A 19,744-nucleotide genomic window follows, 5' to 3' on the forward strand; every position below is an offset into this window, starting at 1 on the left:
CTCTTTTCTATTGTTCTTTTGTTTTGAGAAAGTTCTATACTGAGTTCCATAAAGACTGCACCTGAAATAAATTTATTTTTAGAAGGCATGAATCTGATCAAAAGCATAAAATTCTGTTTGTGGTCAGTGTTATCTGACAATCAAAAGGACAGAAAAAGCCAGAGGCTTTTCTGGAAAGGTCACATGGAGGCCCATCCTAGCACACAGTAACTTAGGCTCAGCAGCGTCACTGTGTTAAAAGGATCGTACTGAGATTGCTTCACAATCTGTCAGGAACCCGTATTCTCAAACACTATCTGGCATTTTGGAAGTAGAAAACATTTCAGGCTTTCAGCAGAGAGAAATAAGGCACTGTACCAATTTCTCTCATGGTTCACGATGGCCACAGCTCTCAGCACAGCACAGCACATGCCGGAGAGTGAATAACCTGGAAGGCCAGTGTTTAAGAAAACAGGAATCTTGACGTGAAAATGTGAAGGAGCATTTCCTCTTCCGAGTTTCAGTTGTTCTGTTTATTCACTTGTTTATATTGTGTATTATGACTGAATGAAAGTGTGTGGCAAGCTGACAATGTTAGCCTTAGAACCACAAGGCTCAGAGCAAAGGGACCCCCCCCCAGCTGACCTAAAGTCCCCACTGCCTAGCACAGGCCTCCTAGGCTTCTGCTGGGCCTCCTGCTCCACCAAGTTTGTTTTTGATGGCTTCTCAACTTTCATCCTTCACCAAGGGCAATCAGACACCCACTACATCGTTATTTATAAACTAAAAAAGCTTTTTTTTTTTTTTTTTTGCATGAACTCAGCTTGATGAAGCAGTGAGATCTGGCTCTGAGTCACCTTCTCCACCAGCTGACCAGTTCCAGAAGCAAGAACATGAGACCATATTGTTCAAGGCCTCACAGGAGGGAGAACAATGAACAGAAGGAGGCCTTGATGCCCTCTCCCTCCCAACCAGCACCCACTATCTGTCTCAACATAAGGGGTTGACGAGCCTAGTGAGGCCAAGAATCACCTTCCCTATCCACACTTCCACCTGAAGTTTATCTCCCAGGCAAAGCAATAAGCATGACATTGGCAATGTACGGTCACACATGTTACTGACCCTGTAACAGAGACCCAAATAAACCTGGGGTATCGGCCACACACACACCTTGGCGGTGGGGACTGGCTTCTGGGCTTTACACATGAAAAGCTCTCTGTCCTCCTGGCTACTCCACCAGCCACAGGAGAGGCTGTGTGAAGTACTCTTTCAGCAAGAGTGTCTGAACACTGCATGCATGCCACGTGGCACACACACACAATAAAGCAACCTCAAAATAAGAATAAATCATGATCCAAACTTAAGGTTCTCTAACTTCCCATTTCTCGACAGACCACACCTCTGAAGGTGCCTAACTCCAAACAAGGACGCAGTGCACCGAGCAGGAAGGAGGAAGGCCACTGGTTCTCGCTCAGGCCTCCCTGACTGCCCTGGCTAGCAAGTCAGAAATGCTGCCAGTGTGACCCAGGTATCAGTATCCTCAAAAACTCTTCCCGTGTGTGTGCATGGTGTATGTGTGCACGCGTGTTTGGGTCCTGTGCCTACACACTCCTGTGTAAAGGCCCAAGGAAGAAGTCAGTCATGCTCTCTGTCATTCCAGGCCTTTCCCCTAGACACACGGTCCCGGGTTAAACTTGAACTTTGCTGCTGGTCTATCCAGATAGCTCTTCCCTTGGCTACCTCCCTGGTCTGATTTTACAGGCATGCACATCCATGCAGGCTTCTATGTGGGTGCTGGGGATTTGAACTCAGGGCCTCCTGAATGCTCAGCATGCTTGATTCACTACCATCTCCCCAGCCCCACATGTTTTCAAAACTCCTCGTGAGTTCTGGTGTGCTAGCAGAGATGGGAAGCCACGCCCTGGCAGAAGCCACACTCGGCTGCAGCACCGGTATCCCACCTTTGATTTGCTTTTGACACTGAACGGACAGACAGGTCTCCGAGGCGCTGTCGGTGTCGGTGCCCGGATCATCGTCATCGATGTTAATCTCCTCCGTTATTACATCCGGTCCCAGTTTGGCCATGTATAACATGCTGATTCTTTTCAGTGTTTTGTTTTCTTTATTTAGCTGAAAATAAAAGTCATTTTATCAAGCAGTCAAATCACAGTAGGATGTGAAAGGTAGATTCATTCAACAAATGAAGTGCTCACAAGCCTTAATATTAACGTTATTTCTGTGAGGCCTCATCCTGAATTACAGCAGCAGCAAGTGGAAATACTGGTTATAAATGTTAAGAAATACAAGAAATTCGGGGGCAGATGATATAAACCTAAGGACCCGAGCATCCCAGAACTCACCATGGAAAAAGAACCAATTTCCGGAAGTTGTCTTCTGAAACCTACAGTGTAGGCTATGGTCTGTGTGCACCCTCATTCATCTCTCTCTTTCTCTCTCTCTCTCTCTCTCTCTCTCTCTCTTTCTCTCTGTCTCTCTCTCTCTCACAAACACACACATACACAGAAGAAAGAAACACAAGGAATTTAGGTAAAATACCAGCATTTCTAGTCATTAATGGTCTTAATAAGTCATTTTATTTCAAGCAAATTTTCTATCTGATGCTGAGAACATGAAGAAGAAATCTATTCTCCTAGTGTCCCTTCTTTTCTTTTCTTCTGGCTACTGTGGAAATCAGTGCCATTGCATGGCTAAGCAGCCAGAGTTGGTCACGTGACTTCCATTCAGCCAATCGGACCTCCTCTCTAGAAATGTGGGCGCTGGAAGAGTTTCTGCATGGGCAGCTGTGTGAGGGAGGACAGTGCCCTTCCACCTCAGGACTGAGAGGAGGAGTCAGTCCTGCAGTAAAACCCCAAGCAAGAAAGAGGCAGAAGCAACAGAGCCCAGACCAGTCTCTTCTGCTGATGGAAGAAAACACGATTTACTGAAATGGAGTCTTGGCACATTGCATGGGGACGTTTTTGAAGACCTACAATTCGTGAATCTTAAGGAAGGGATCTCACCACCATCGTCCGTCTTGTTACGGAGGTGAACCTGTGCTACTCATCCGAGACGTGGCCATAGCAAAGGCAAAGCAACCTGCCTCCCCCTGCGCTAGCTGAACTCATCACCGCAGGCAAAGTTACATCGTGGTCACACTGGGCGCAGCAGTGAAGAAAGGAGTAACCCCAACAGCTCGGAGCATATGGCTCTGCGTACCTGGCCATTTCAGCTCGACCTGCACATTTCAGCAAAATAGAGTTGCTGGACCTCTGAGAAAATGATGAGGCCAAACTGTAGCCCAAGACTGTCCCATTTGAAGTTCTATGACAAAGATATAGAAAAAGATCTTTTTACACAATCCTTGCTACTCAGAAAAACGCAGCCTGCTCGCCGATCTGAGAAGTGGATGTTCTTTCACATCTATAACATGCTCCGAATGCTGTACTGAAGCTACAGTCTCATTGACATATGTAGCATATATGTCACACATAACAAGCCCGCATATGGAGCTTCATTAATTCCATTTAAAGATTTACTTTATTTTTTTTAATTTTGTATGTATGTACATGTGTAAGTATGTACACTGAACACGTGTTCCCAAAGGCCGGAAGAGGGTAGATCCACTTCACAAAGCCTCTAGGGGACAAATGATGTGCACTAGGGGCCCGTTACAAGAATCAGTTGGGAGATGGGGAGCAAACCAAGTCCAGGGCTCACCCAGAGCTAAGGCCTGCACCGCACTGTGGCCACGGGACAGGGTTCCAGCACGATTACAGCTTCGAGGCGCAAACTCTCCTACCAAAGTCACATTAAACCAGGAAGGCTGGGGAGAGGTACCGATGGGCAAAGTGTTCACAGAATAACGGCCTGAGTGCACAACCTCACCAGCTATGCAAGCACCAGGCGTAGTGGAACACGACTGTGACCCCAGTGCCGGGGGTGGGGGAGAGACAAGTGGATCCCAGGGACTTGGTGGCCAGCCTGGCTGAAGTACCGTGCTGCAGGGTCAATGACAGAGGAAGACGCCCAAAGTCGAGGTGAGCCCGGGCCACACACACATTCCTGTACAGTGCGCGCGCACGCGCGCACACACACACACACACACACACACACACACACACCACACTTATATATACACATACTCTCAATACATCCAAACACATAAAATACAAAATAGGAGATAAACTAATTTTAAAAAAGGTTATGTTTGGAGCGACAGCCACAGAGCACACGGAGAGCCACCGCACTCTCTCACACACACAAACCCTTGTCACCTGAGGCGGCCAGAGAGCACAACTAGAAACAGTGTACCGGCCCTGAGGCCTTGCCTTCCACAAACTCTGAAGATCTAAGAGGTAGGTGTGTGTTCCTCCGAGTGGATGGAGCGGAGAGACACTCTTGGGCACTAGATTCCGTGAAGCCAGCTGCTCTAGGCAGAGAGCAACCTAAGCGTGCCCGTCCTGTCAGCGCCCGCCAGAGAGCAACCTAAGTGTGCCCGTCCTGTCAGCGCCCTCAAAGCACCGACCCACATGCAGGCTGTGCATCAGATGTGTAACAGGAAGAAGTTCCAAGGAAACCATCTTCCTGGACAGGCTCTGACTCGGTGTCTCAGGAACTCAGTGTCCTTGTGCCAATAGCTGAGCAGATGCCCTCAGCAAGCACACGCCTAACACACACAAGTGAAGTGCATTTATTTATCTCTTTATTGACAGGAGAAGTTCAGCCACCTCCAAAGAAATACTTTGGAGGCGGTTGTGTGAGAGGTAGGAGTGTATCAACAGGATTACTAACGAAATTTGGTTGGAAATTGCTGCAATCCATTTTCTGATGGACACTTTTTACCCAAAACACAGAAGACGGAGACAAAAACATTCTTTAATAATAATGTAATTCTGATGAGACAGAATATAGAAAATTACACACTTGGTAAAATCATCAGCTAGAGGCAATCAGCAGTGCGATGGAGGTCACCTTCCGAGTGCCCCCCTCTGCTTGCACAAATAACCACCTGAAACGCAAGCTTCGAGCTGACTCGTTCATCACACCCACGGCCAGTATTCTTGGGCACAACAGAAGCTCCATCCCAGCAGTGGGACTAAAGCGGGATGGCGGGACAGTCTGCTCCAACAGTCCACGCCAGGGATTACTTCTCCGGGCCAAATGGGCACAAATGTTGAGAAAACACACATGCGCGCGCACACGCACACACCCACACACACACAGACACAGACACAGACACGCACACACCCACACACACACACAGACAAAGACACAGACACACACACACCCACACACACACACAGACAAAGACACAGACACACACACACAGAACATTTATAATCAGAAATGGGCTTTGCACACAGGCAGATGCCTCCAGAATCACAGTGCAGGATTTGGGACCTTACGCCTCCTTCTCAGAGCAGACAAGCAGACAGAGAGTTAGACACAGAGCAGGAACCCCCTGCGAAGCCCCCCCCTCCCCCCCAGGCTTGCAGAGACTCACCTTTGTCGCCAAGGCCTCAGCACTCTCCCGGCACGTCTTCTCTATCTCAAGATGGTTCTGCATGAAATTCACTTCCTCGATAACCATGTGAGAAACTGTGAGTGAAGAGGAAAAAGCGGCTCAGCATTCACGGAGCAGCCAACGATTCCAGACACCCACGCACTGCCCCGTGACCAAGAATGCCTCAGTCCTTCCTACAGCTAGACCTTTGCCATGAATAAACGCTCCTCAGAAGCTGCCTTTGATGAAATCCCCGCTAGTGTAAGGATGTAGGAAGAAAAAGGCACACACATAAATTACAAACCTTCTCAACTATCGCATGTGAAACAGACTTTGTGTCTGCGTGTGCATGTGCGTGTGTACATGCATGAGAGTGCGTCTGCACGCACGCCTGTATCCATGTGTGGCAGCCACAGGTCACCTTGGGATTCACTCCTCAAGAACGTCCTGCCTTGTTCTCATGAAGCGTCTCCCACTGCTTCGTCCTCAGAAGCTACACACTCTGTCTTGGAGGGTGGGCTCTCCCACTGGCCCCGGGCTCTCTGATCAGTTCTGGGCTCGTGGAGCAGGAATGCCCGCCTCTGCCTCCAGGTGCAAGGCGGGCTGGCACACACCCCCACCCTTGGCTCCTGTGTGTGCTGGGTCCTTACTCCGCAAGCACCTGAGCGAGCTCCCGGCCCTGAAGAGTCTGTTTTTATGTGACTATTTCCATGGCAATAGACACATCTACTCGAGGAAACAAAAGAAGCTTCCATAAAGTCACAAAATGGTAGCTTTTGATTAGCCTAGATGTGGCTAGTGGATCTAATATGAAAAATGAGCTCACAAGAAATGAAGGAAAAGTAAGCCCTGAGTTGATCCTGCAGCTGCTCAGCTAGCTAAGTGTCGTGGTTTTCATCCTCAACAGTGACAAAGCAGCTCGTTACCTCACCAAGACCAGGCCAGGAAGTGGCGGCACCAAGACCTACGAGCTGTGTGGAGAAAACAGGGCTCACAGACTGTTATTGCAACATAAAGTATCGCTGAGGGGAGGGAAGCAAATCAAAATTTACTTGCTATGTTACCAACACTCAAAAAATTGTTTAATCTTTAGATTCTTTAAGTAGCTGCTTTATGTAAATTGAGATTTAAAGACATGCTAATTCAGACCTATAATGATATTTTAAAGATTAAACAAGAAAAAAATGTGATGTTTTCCCACCCACATTTCTAATCAGAAGAAAAAAAAACAATCTCAGAATCTCAGCCTAAACTCTACATATGGCGACTGACTTCAATTTTTTTGGCATAAGGGGAAAAAAATTAAAGGGCCCCCAAATGCTAAACCAACAAAGTTAGCGAAAAGCACCAGGCTCACAGAGCACAAAGACAGATTACTTTTGCTTCATTTAAGCTTAATTAACCTGCAATTATGATTAAACTCAGGGAAATTTTTTTTCTTTCTAAATTAAATACCAAAAAAAAATGTATTACTTCCTAAGTCTGTCCAAAGTTCTTATTATGTTAATATTCAAATTCATAAAGCGGAACTAAATGGCCAGAAACATCTCTAACCTTGACATTTTTTCAGGGTGATAATCTGCTGCAAATGCGGGCCAACCAAAACCACTTAACTAATTAGCAGTTGCAGCCACCGAGAAAAACAGGAATCAACACTGTTATTACAAGTGGCACATTTGAGTGGCATCTAATTATGACTTGATGAGCGCGATCCTTGCATTACGCGCTCCTACCGCACCCCATCAGGGCCTAAAAGCTGCTGATGGCATTGACTTCGAGAAACTCCCACTCCAGGGTACAGAAGCCCCCGACAATCGCTTGGCAGGGGCCCCCCTCACTAAATGACACGTTAAGCGTAATTACTGGTAGACATTGTAAATAAACAGGATTGGAAGTGAAAATTGTACCAAGAGCATAAGACACAATCTGACACATTGGAAGCAGCAGCCTTAATTGAGAGTTTCTTTGACTGCTCAAGATCATTTCAACTGCATTTCTCAGAGGACAGTGATTACAACCGCGGAGACAGGCGACATAATGGTGTCAGCGCTGCTGACGGAGCAGTGAATTAAATTGTATCTGCCGCGGAGTGAAAGCTGTGATGAGAGGTGCAGGGGCCTTAGTGGTCTTATCATTATAACACAATGGTCGTGTTGTCATCAACCTTTCTGGCTCCAATTGAAAAGAAATGATTGTGTGCCGAAGCCCCCCCTCCCCGTCCTCTTCTATCTCCCGTTCTGAATAGAACCAATTTTCAGAGAGCTATGAAATCACGCAATAGGTCCTAAAATGCAGCTGCTTGGCATACAAACGGGTCCCCATTAAACTGGAATCACACACAATATGTGTTTATACCAGAGAAACAAATAGAAGCTGAACACGGGCCAAGTTTATTCACACACACAAAGCCGGTGTAGCTCTTCATCAATGTAATTGCCTTTTATATTGTAGTTTAAATAATAGGCTCTATTATTTCCTTAAAATCCTAATATTCCTGGCATTTTATCACTATGTTTACAAGGTAGGTTCTTCAAAAATGTGAAGGAAAGAGAAAAGAAACCTATACAATTTTTACAACATCAAATATTACTTTGAATTTTTTAGCCTTAACTACTTGACATTTTCTGCCACAATCTGGCGTTTCTACTCTCATAACAAAAACATAAACACTCTGCATTTTTCATAGGAATTTGACTTTTATTCAATAACATTCTTCCTCACCAAAGTAAGGGGAAAAAAATCATTCCGCAGTCGAGAGGCTTAGGCCTAGCGAAAAATAATAAGGGAGAGGAGCCCTTCTTCTCTGAACATTTTGTAAAAGCTGTCCTGTGGTTTAACTTCCTTCTTCGGGAGCGGGGCATGCTCCATCTGATGGGGGAGGGGTTTAGAAAGGGAATCAGCAGAAGATTTTAAGCTGTGTTGTGATTTTCACTTTCAGAAACTCACTGGAGGCCAACGATAGCATGGAGACCTGCCTGTCAACTCCCGGCGCAGAAGACCACACCACAGGGGTCCTTCCTGTCACCCAAGGTCACAGGAGGGAGAGCAAAGCTCATTCTCAATTATGAATTTCTTTCTCCTTCCGATTTAATTTAACTGTACTCATATATGAGTGTGTGTGTATGTGTGTGTTTGTGTGTGTGTGTATAAGATTAAAAATATTTTAAAAACCTTTATTTATTCATTTAATGATTGGGATTTACTCCTATCTAGTACCCCTGGACACTTTGCCTATGAAATTCCATTTTTGTATGCTACAATGTTTAATTGAAAAAACAAAAACAAACAAACGGTCCAGCAGGGTACAGTGATACATACAGGCCTGTAGCCCCAGGCACTCAGAAGGCAGAGGCAGGCAGATCTCCATGAGTTTGAGGCCAGCCTGGTCTACCCAATGAGTTTTAGTCCAGCTAGGGCTACACAGAGAGAACCTGTCTCAGAAAATAAAAATGAATAAATAGAGAGGAGGAGGAAGAAAAGAAAAGAATATACCTACACTTTAAGAAAAGGGTCCCTGAGACTGTAGCTACGTCTTTGGAATAAACAAAATCCATAGGAAAGGCCATGTTGTCAGTGACGTTGCCAGCAGGGGCCTCCCTGCGGCCTGGTCAGTCGGGGCAGCGTGGGAGAGGCCTTGACCCGATGCCTGCTGGCCTCAGCTGCAGGAGGGGCTCACTGTACCGACTTCCACCTTCCGTCACTCTGAGCGCCAGCATCCCTGGCCCCGCCCAGCACCGGTCACGCCAGCAGAGCGAACATGGCAAACCTAACACGCATGAGGTAGGGCAGCAAGACCAGGAGTGCAGCATCATTCTCAGCCTAAGAAGTTCAAGGACGACTGAGGTAAGTTAAACCCCCCCCCTCAAAAATAAAAAGAAATGAGATTAAGGGGGGGGGGGCTTTGAGAACTCACAGGTACAAGCACCGTCTGGTATTTCTATCAGTCTGGATGAATTAGCAAAGTTCCTCTCTTCATCTGCGACTTCAAACTTCTGCTCTCCTGCACACAGACCTCGAGAACATACACCCGGGGTGGGGTTCTCCTAACAGGTTTTCCCCACCTGCAGACTGTGCACACATGAAGCCCTAGCACTTGTTCTGTAGACCAGGCTGGCCTGGCTCCTGTGGCTGTCGCCAAGTGCTGGAATTACAGGCGCGGCCACCACACCCGGCTGTAAAACATGGTTGTGTTGTGTGCGGCTGGTTCCCTTGCACCTACAACAGCGCCGCCTACAAAGCAAGCCCTTTGAGAAGCTGAAGATGGGTCCAGGTCTGAGTTGTGAGCCTCTTCTAGAACGTTCGCTGCAGTGCAGAACTGCTCGTTGCTTTCTGAGCTCAGCCTGGGTGTTTCTTTGTCCTAGGATTGTGAATTCTCAGATTTGCTCCTACGATGTAGACATTGTCCAGGCATTTTATGAGCCCACCGTGGCCCTGAAATTTAGAGTAACTCACCCTGACGGCCCAGCTTTCCACGCCTTTTTAAACTAACAGTGGAGGCTTGTCCTTGCTGCTGCAGCCCTTTCCCAGTCCTCCGCCCACGGCATCTTTGGAGCACAGGCCCTGAGCACAGCACAAACTCTCTGCCTTAGCAGCAGGCTGTTTACAAAGGTCTCTGCTGTGCCCTTAGCAGTTGACCATAGTGCTTCATGTGGCTTTGTTTTGAGATGGGGTCTCAAGCGCACTTTGCAGCCGAACGTGAACTTCTGAGGAAGCTGCCTCCACCTTCTGGATGCTGAGATTGCACACCTGCACACCGCACCCAGTTCCAGCCAGGGAGTCCTAAGAGCCCCACTCCTAGCTCCCAGAAAGGCACAAAAAGAGCCCAGGGGGACAGCAAGCACTGTGGGAACACGGTACCCTTAACATAAGGCAGGGTCTACCGCAGAGCCTCAGACAGGATGGGACCTTGTGGGCGATGGCTTCCCTCTGGGAGGTGTTCTTTGTGTGGGGACAATCAGGGACAGACTGAGGGAGAGCTGGCAGAGGGCCAACACTGGCACAGAATGGAGCCAAGGCCAGGGAAGGAAGGCCAAGCTGGGCTGAGCGGGACCCGGGCAGAGACCTCGCCTGGGCCTCGCTCTTCCTGAACTTTGAGAGGTTGGCCTAAGCATGACAGCGACTTCAGGGCAGCCGGGAGTTCCGCAGGGCATTCGAGTGCCAGTTCCCGGGCAGCCACTGTCTTGGCTCACGACACGGACTGTGCCCGCCAAACCTCGGTGCTAAGGCAAGATGGCCACAGCAGCAGGTGCCTCACGGCACCCCAGCTACAGAGAGAGCCGGAACAGACCTGGACAGCAGAGGACAGCAGCACCACTGCCGACAAAGCTGGCTCAGCGCTTGGGCGCTCGCCCCATAGAGCTCACGCTGATGAAGCCAGCCACATTATCTCCCACATCTGAATTCCTCCCACGGTTCAAAGCCATGGACTCTCCACTTCAAGCACAGTCCTTAGAGAAATGAACTTTCCCTTTGCTTTGTTTTGTTTTGGGATGGGATCTTAAAATTGGATGCTATCGCACTTAGCCACCCACACGTGACCTTGAACCTACGCTCTTTCTGCCTCCCTGAGTGCTGGCATCACAGGTGTACACCACGCCTAGTCTGACGTGGCACGAGGGCACCAAACCCACATCTTTTTGCATCCTGGGTGAGCACTCTGCTGCCTGAGACTCTTCCCTCCCCCTGAGAGATGAAACCGCCCTTCCACAGTCTTTTTCGGACTGAATAGAGAGCCATCGGGGCAGCAGGGTGGCGCGGTGGGCAGGGGAGCCTGCTACCACTCCTGCCGATTTTGATCCCTAAACTGTCACACTTGACAGAAGTGATCCCACAGCTTGCCCTCTGACCTGTACATGCGTACACACTCACAACTAATGTACAAAAATACTCTTTAAAGAAGTCTTCTGACTTCCTGCATCTGGACTTTAACCGGGCTCCATAAAAGTAAAAATTAAACATTTCTAACAATAGATACTGTGTTTGCATTTCAGTGAGCTCTTCCAGGCCTCATCTGAGCTGCTCGGAGAAGGTTCAGCACGTTCAGAGGAAAAGCCACTTTTGAAGGGGAAGGGGCGTGAGAGACGAAAGCAACGTGGCAAAGTTGTTTCCATGCTGAATACAGGAGGTAGTCCCTTCCTAAGAGCTGTGCCAGAACCTGCTGTGGAAAACGGAAGCGTGAGGAGCCCGAGCCGCCCAGGCACAGGGCGCCACACTGCCGCCAATAAAGGAGCCCGAGCCGCCCGGGCACAGGGCGCCACACTGCCGCCAATAATCGTGCGCCGTGACTGGCAGCAGCAAGGAGGCCTGCTCCTCCCGAGGTGCTCACAGGATGCTAGCTGGCTGTGCTAGAGAATGAGAAGGTGCAGAGCAACCGCCGTCCACCTACTCACTAGTCGGTGGCATTTCCGGCCCGTCTCCGACCTCCTCAGACAGCAAGACCACCAGAGTTATCCTGTGGCGTTCTTGGCTGTGGCCAGAGGGTGATGGATTTTAACAGGTAGGCTTTACAGGTGTTTCATTTTTCAGAAGGGTAGAATGCTCTGCCGTGCAGGACTGTGGGATGTCCCAGCTCTGCAGAATGATCTAGAGGGGTCCAGCTTGTAAGGGAGAGGGTTACTTTCCTACAGCATCTGGTTCTCTAGAACCAGGACATAGTCCCGTATGACGCTCTTGGATCTGATCATCTATGCTCTGATCTTGAGAATAAATAACAGATTTATGTCACATGAAAAACAACCTAGTAAAAAATGTCAAAATTATTATTGCTTTTCTGAGGATGTATCGCAGTGAGAGCGATTTCAAATGCTCAGTTCCAGAAAGCAGCAGCTGCTCTCTGCTCTCTCCTCAGCCATGGCACTGAGGCCTGAGTGACGTGTCAGAAGCTTACGTGGTGAGTAGACTTGGCTTGGTAAGGGACACACAGTCCCTCGTTAATCCACACCACCATGGAGGCCACAGACACACTCATTGCCCCTACAGCCTCTTTCCACAGACTGACTGACCAGTGCGGGCTGAAGTGCGAGGGCTCAGCCCAGGGCCTCCTCATGCGTGCCAGCAGGGGCTGCACCACCATTCTGTCCACACAACCCCTGGAATCAGATCTCTCCTGTTAGAAGAACAAGCATAAATATGCAATGAAGTTTCAGTACCTATATGCCCAAATCTGCACAAAATTCTGGCATAATTCCTTTTTCTCGAACTAATCTAGGAAACTAATCAGATTTTACAAAGACGTGAGTACCTGCCAGAGATTACTGATACTTTAAAAAACAGAGACGATGAAGGGACAAAGTTATAGCACCATATTAGTATATAGATGACACATGGCCGTATGCTGTCAATGGGAGTGTGTGCAAATGTGCTATACAGAAACGTGCAGTCTCCAATAACAAGTCCCGGCACTCTACACACCACAGTGCGACGGCAACGAGTGCTAGATATGCATCTCGATGTAACTACATGACAAATGATACCTCAAACACCGGAAATGTTTCAGAGAGTTACATTACACACAGGTTTCATGATCCATACGGTGTAAGCAAAAATGTAAGGCCAAGAAAGGACAGATCACCCGCACAGGGGGTTGAAGGCTAGGTCAGTAACTGCAGTCTTACAGTCTGTGTTCCATCACCATTATGTGTGCACGTGGATTATATACCATCGGCTAAAAGGGGCAGCAACTGGAACCGATTCTGTTTCAGATGCAAACACACACGCAGTGTTTACTGACAGACAGCTATAAAGTGGAATCTGATACACTTGTTATCGAAACACATATTTCATAAATGAAGGACCATACAGGATAGGATATAAAATACTAATTTTGGCTTTTCTTGAGGAGTCTGGGTAACAAATTGATTTTGTTTTTCTTTGATTTTTTTACATAGTAAACTTTTCTTATTATAAGCTTAAAGTTTTATAAGACATTTATAGAATTTAATGCTTATTTCATTTCTGTCAAAATCACAGTGATGCCAGGGCAATTTTTTTTCAAATGGGACTTTTTTGGTCTCTTGATAATCCGATCAGTTCACCTGCAATCAACAGCTCCGTTCACACAATCCCCAAACCACGTGATTATTACCGCACTGAAACGCTTACGTACTTTTCTGAAACTCTTCCAGTTTTTTAACAGCTTCATCTCGTTCTTGCCTAATTTTGTCACACTGAAATGAAAAAGAAAAAGCAATGTTAGATTCATGTGGTAAGATTTAACTTTGACAAGGTGAGAAGAAAGAATCAACTTACAAACAGCAGCAGCAATTTTTTCTTTCTTTCCGGTTTTTTTTTTTTTCCCAGACATGTTATCCCTCAGGGACTGGAGAGAGAGCTCAGCAGCTGAAAGTGTGCCTTCCATGCTTACAGAAGTTCAGTGCCCAGCAGCCACACCATGCAACCCCCAGGGCCTAACTCCAGTCCCTGGGAACCTGGCCCCTCTTCTGGCCTCCACCGGTACTGCACCGGCGTGCACACGCCCTCACACAGACACACGCAGATACATGACTGAGATAAACTGAACTAATAAATTCTTGCCACAGACCCACAGTGCCAGGTGCCCGCACTGCTCACCCAGCGTGGGTGTGTCACTGTAGCCAGCTGCGGGGCTAGGCCTTCCTAAGCAGCCATTCCTGCTCCCTCTCTCCTTGGTGACACTGACTATCCTTGAGTTAATGTGTCCCTTCTTTAAGAAAATACGTACGGCTGCTACACTACAGAACCACTGAGCTCCCAAAGCCCATCTAAGGGATGCGTGCTGGCTGAGTGTTACGTCATCATGCCCACTGGCATGCATGAGGATCCGAGTTCAGATTCTCAACATCCACATGAAAGCTCGGCACGGCCACATGTGCTTTCATTCTAGCTTTGTGAGGGTAGGGAGAGAAAGATCGTGAGAGCTGGTGGAGAGTGACAGAGCACGACACTTGAGAATTCTCCCCTGGCTTCCATGAGTATGTGGGTACCTGCACACGCACATGCATGACACACACGAATGCACACGCACGCACACACGCCTCTGTTCACGGGGCACATCCACAGGGTCTCAGTGGGTGATAAAGCCGACCATGGAATTCTAGCTTAGCCCCTCCCCGTCCATGAGTCAGGGGACCAGGCATTCTCCTCAGAGGCTTGCGGGTTCCTGTGCGAATCCATCCTCTGTGAAAATACAGGCAACCGTCTCGCAGAGCTCCTGGCCTTGGTTTAGCGCATGAACTGCACTTTTCTCCTCAGAGCTCTGGCGTCCCCAGGCAGCATCTCACACCTAGCTGAGCAGTACAGCCTGACTGTGACAGGCTGGCCAGCAGCTTCTGAACGTTCCTCTTACGCTCTGTAACCGGCCTCGGTTCGCTTTGGGCCTCCCCCAGCCTTCTGCTGGGCTGTTCACCCCACTCCAACAATGCACAACAGAGATGAAGGCGCAAACAGAATCCACATTCCTGAGACCAGAAGACCAAGATGGCCTCGAGCCAAGCTCTGGGGCTCTGCTTTCTGGATAATTCCACCCAGCATTTCTGGGGTGGAAGGTGTCCTCTGTGGACAAACCTTCACAAGGCGTCGCTAAGGGAAGAGGCCATGGCCTCAGTCACTTAGGTCTCACTATGGCTCTCACGACTCCATTGAAAGGAATTAACGGTGTATCCAGTTCCCACTTAGGTACCCGGCTTTCACAGAAAGTTTGCGTATGAGCGTGTGAACAGGGCAGGGCTCAGCACTCTACCTAGTCATCCTGGAAAGTGCACCCACACAGCAACCGCTGCCATGACTCCACTTCCTGGTCGGGAGCAGCGCCTGGCCGTCACGGCCGGGAGGAGGGCTGGGTGCTGGGCTCTGCTGTGAAGACCAAGGGGCGCAGGGAGCGGTTCTGCAGAGTCCAGCTCGCACTGAGTTGCCGACATGGCCACCAGCTGCTCCCAAGCCCAGCTGTGCTCACAGGGGTCTCTGCGTTGCGTTGCTTTCTATTTTCTGCACCCACGTTAGGGCAGAACTGGCAGCCGCTAAGCTTGCCATCTGCTCTGCTAAAAGGCTGAGAGGCTGGGAGGGGGCGCACGCGCCGCAGACGCTCTCAGCGATTCCACGCCAGGACTGCTCACGCGAGGGACGCACCCACTCACCCCGCAGAAGCGCAAACACCCATCTACAACCTCAGACGAAGGTCACCCTTCTCCCGGTCTACCAACACAGGCCGGTCCAGGGAACACAGGCCCTGCGGCACGGCCGCTCCAGGCACCGCAGAGAAGCATGCACCCTTCCTGCTCCCTCCTCTCCCCTGCCCAGGCAGCTGCACCATCTGTAAAGACCGTCTCTTTTGTGTTGAGAATTGCTGGTGGAAACTTTGTGAAAGCAACAGATGTTCTCTGGACTGCATCGTTTAATCTGGAAAACCAACAATTCTCTACAGCTCCAGGCTGGAGTCGAACCCAGTAGGCTGAGCGCTGGCTGCTCTGAGCCTGCAGACTCGCTCCGCTGTTTAGAAGTGGCAGTTTGAAAATGGTGGTTTTGAAAGCCTTTGAATGAGAAGCAGGTTATTTCCTAACTCGTCATTAATGCTCATCTAGGCCTGTGAAAGCTCGCCTGGCTTGAGAAGCCAGAGCCCAGGAAGCTGCTGGGCTGGCAGAGACACGCCCTTGTAGCACGAGTGTGCTCCTCCCTGGGACACAAGCTACCCACCAGCCAGTGCTATCAGCAGAAACATGCCTGTCTGCGTTCACTGGAAGCACCAAATGGATAAGGAAGAGACTGGAAATCTGTGTGTGATTGACGCTACAAAACCCGAACATTTCAATTGTGCCTGACTTCTGCCGGTGTTTTATATGCAGACGCAAACATGCAAAAGAGAACAACTAATAGAAAGGACCGTTGCAAGCCTAAAAGATGCTCTGGTGCACCACCTCCACACACTGACAGGATAAGAGACACAGGTGGGACTGGAGAGATGGCTCATCGTTTAGGATCGCTGACTGCTCTTCCCGAGGCCCCGGGTTCAATTCCCAGCCCCCACACGGCAGCTCACAACTGTCTGTAACCCGAGATCTGGCACCCTCACACAGATAGCATGCAGGCAAAAACCCAACCACATAAAAAGAACAAATAAATAACTTTTAAAAGGAGAGAGAGAAAATAGGAGTAGGCAAACAGCTTACAGTTGACTGAAGTGGGATTCTGACTATCTCTTGAAACCGTTGGGGGTCTCCATCGCCTTCCCTTGTGCATGATCTAGCTCTAAAGCAGCAGTCTGAGGCTCCTGACTCGGGGACCCTTTACTTCAGCTCCTCTAGTTGCTGCTCCATAATTGTAATTTTGCTACTGTTATGAATCACAAATGTATATATCCGTGTTTTCAGATGGTCTTAGGCCACTCCCCCAAAGGGTCATGACCCACACATTGAAAAGCACTGCTCTAGCGCCAGGCGCTGTGTTCAGGACTGATGGGGCCCGGTGGGGACCGTCCTGGATCCTGCAGCCTCACAATTTTGATTCGGATCTCAGCGACAAAAGTCAACAAGGAGAAGCGCAGGGGCGAGGCCCAGGAGGGGTGAGGGGGTGGAGGAGTGAGGGCCACAGGACTATAGGGACGATCAGGCAATTGTGCCGCTGAGGAAGGTTCAGCCCCACACCCTTCTTCTTGAAGTCCATTCCTTCTCTAGCCCAGCTACACGGTTCTGAAACAAAAGCACTCACAGCCCAGAGCTGGACTCGGAGCCCGCTTTGGAGCCTTTTGTGCTGCGGTGTGAGGACATCTAGGCTGCCACTCCACCCAGGCCCTGCAGCTCTGCCGCCCGTGCTCTCCGGACAAGTGCAGGCCTCCTTCAGGACAGTCCTGCTGCGCAGCCTTCCTTCTGCTCCCTTTCTCTTCTGGAGCTTTTCTTTCTCCCAATTCAAAGTTCTTTCCCTCCAGTTTTTGCAGGCAATAAGGAGGAGCCACCCCCACCCAGACTGCCGAGCAGCGGCCTCCAGACTCTAGGTATTGTGTGTGACAGGGAAACATGTCATCAGAGCCGAGATCCTCGTCCTTTGTTTCTGGATAGATTGCTGTTAATGAGAGACTCATTTTCACTTTCAAACTGCTAAGTAATTACTTTTTCTCTGGCACAACCACTTGCCACTCCATCTCAAAGAAGCCTCGTGCATGCGGGCGTATTATGCATGAACAGTTGCATAATGGGCACACATCTCGCTCTTCAGAGTGGCTTACTTATTGAGTTTTTAAAAATAATATCCTTGGGACCTTCACCTCTGAATATTACAGGAGAGGATGAAATTCTAACAATAGACAACCGAGCCAGGATGCAAACCCTATCATGTGTCTTGCTCCTTGAAACAAGTCTTGGGAGTGTCTGTCTCCTCCTTCCGTTCGTTGTTCCTGGCAGGCTGACAGAGCCCTGACACACTGTGACAGCGACTCACCCAAACGACTTCTAATCAGCCACTTAAACGTTTATGCATCTCAAAACTCAGTCTCTGGACGGATATTAAACATGAATACTATTTAATGGTAGGTGTTCTTCTATTATACAGATTTCCTTCTTCTACACGCACACACACACTCTGCCAACCCCGAGAAATGTGAATGCCGTTCCATTCAAAGCTCAAGGAGGCTTCCCCCAATATAGGAAAGAAGAAGAAAAAAACCCAACGCTGACCAGTTATGACAAAGATTTCGAGCAAGTCATTAGAGAAGGCCTTCAACTGTGGGAGGGCGACTAACATTTGACCTGGTCATGGAAACACGGCAAGGAAGCCCGCTTTGTTCGGCTGGCTCTGAAACACACAGCCATACCCTTTTTGCATGCCCCCAAATACAGATTTAGAACAGGGTGTTAACATCACTGTGTCAGTTCTCTGCCCTTTACACATGCTGCTCACAGTGGCATTTGGAAAATGATGCCAACAAGAAGCCTTTCCTGGTCCTTGCTCATCTCATACTGAAAAGAGCAGAAGACACACAGGAAGCTCCAGTTTTGTAGGCTTCCCTAGATCCTGAAGCGTGTGCTTCTTCCTGTTCGACATTGAAATGATAATAAATTCTCTTGGTTGATGTGACAGACACAGAAGGAGTATACAGATGGTTTTATTACCAAAAAAAAAAAAAAAAGACTTGTAAGAGAACTGGAGAAGATTTGAGACAAGCGACATGTGAGCCTGTCAGTAAAAGGACTACGAGTTTGCACAGAGGAAAGGGCCAGGGTCCTGTCACTTTGTCTTTCCTTGTCCCGCCTGAACTACAGAGACCCACACAACAATGGCACTGGCACAGACATTTGTCAGCTCATCCCTCATTAGTGGATTTCCTGAGAGGTAAACTATCCTAAATTTCCTCTATGCTTTGGTGGTCAGAAGGCAGTCAGCAAAGGTTTTTTCCTTCAACCACTTTCCTTAGAAATTCAAACAGATTCTGATTCCGTCTTCAAAGACTTCCACAGTTGCAGTCCACGTAGGGATACAGGAAGGACTGGAGAGGAGCAGCTCAGCTAAACACTAGCCCATGGTCTGGAGAGAGGGCTGAGCAGCGTGGGGACACGACTGCCTTCCAGTCCGAGGGCTGAGTTAGATCCCTGGACCCAGATGGTAGAAAAAGAGCCCTGACCGACTCCAGCAGCTTATCACCTGACTCTACACATGCGCTGTGCTGTGCACACTCACGGGCTCATACTCACGTGCTCACACACACACACCAGGTAAATAAAACCCACTGGTCCACCCCTAAATTTATAGATGTATACATACATGCATAATTTTTTCTAATAAGAGATTAGTTTGATAATTCAATTTCAATTTTTCAGTACAGTCCTGACCCAGGATTTGGTCTGAGCATGGCTGTGAAAGTTCACACATTGATGCTGGGATGCTCAGCCCATCAGGTGCTTGCTGCTCGAACGTGAGGAGCTAACCTTCATCCCACAGAAGCAGCCCGGGCGTGGCGGCACATCTTTGTGGTCACAGACCTGAGGGGGCAGAGCCGGCTGGGTCCCCAGGGCCTGCCGGTCAGCCGGCCCAGCATTCTTGGTAAAGCCTAGGCCAGGGAGAGATCACGTCTCAAACAATACATGGACAGCCCTGAAGAGCAAGAGATACCTGAGGGATATCTTGACCTTGTCCCCCGCACACACGCATGTACAAAGGCCTGCTTGCACATCCACACAGACTTAGGAAGACAAAAGGGCCATCATGGAAGGAACTGATATCCTTTTTTAAGTTGGCTTGTTTGTAAGCGAGCACAGAGGCCATGAGAGCCAGGTGTGAATCCAACCTGTCACTAATCACCTG

General features: G+C 48.8%; 1 protein-coding gene across 3 annotated transcripts in view; it reads right to left on the reverse strand.

Annotated features, from left to right (window-relative positions):
• Shtn1 (shootin 1) overlaps positions 1 to 19,744 on the reverse strand; it is a 76,100-nt gene that overhangs the window by 42,663 nt on the left and 13,693 nt on the right. For 2 of the 3 annotated variants that reach the window (XR_009594381.1, XM_021643411.2), the window contains exons 3-5: positions 13,587 to 13,647; positions 5,483 to 5,577; positions 1,941 to 2,109 (exon numbers count right to left, since the gene is read on the reverse strand). Coding sequence is in view for 2 of the 3 variants with exons in the window: in XM_021643411.2 (XP_021499086.1) it covers positions 1,941 to 2,109; positions 5,483 to 5,577; positions 13,587 to 13,647 (325 nt within the window). In the remaining variant the exon portion in view is untranslated. Of the gene's footprint in view, positions 1 to 1,940; positions 2,110 to 5,482; positions 5,578 to 12,483; positions 12,503 to 13,586; positions 13,648 to 19,744 lie in introns of those variants that run through there. The other variant, XM_060391754.1, reaches the window with a different exon arrangement.

The sequence above is a fragment of the Meriones unguiculatus genome, chromosome 1 (assembly GCF_030254825.1).
Source record: "Meriones unguiculatus strain TT.TT164.6M chromosome 1, Bangor_MerUng_6.1, whole genome shotgun sequence".
Taxonomy (NCBI): Eukaryota; Metazoa; Chordata; class Mammalia; order Rodentia; family Muridae; genus Meriones; species Meriones unguiculatus.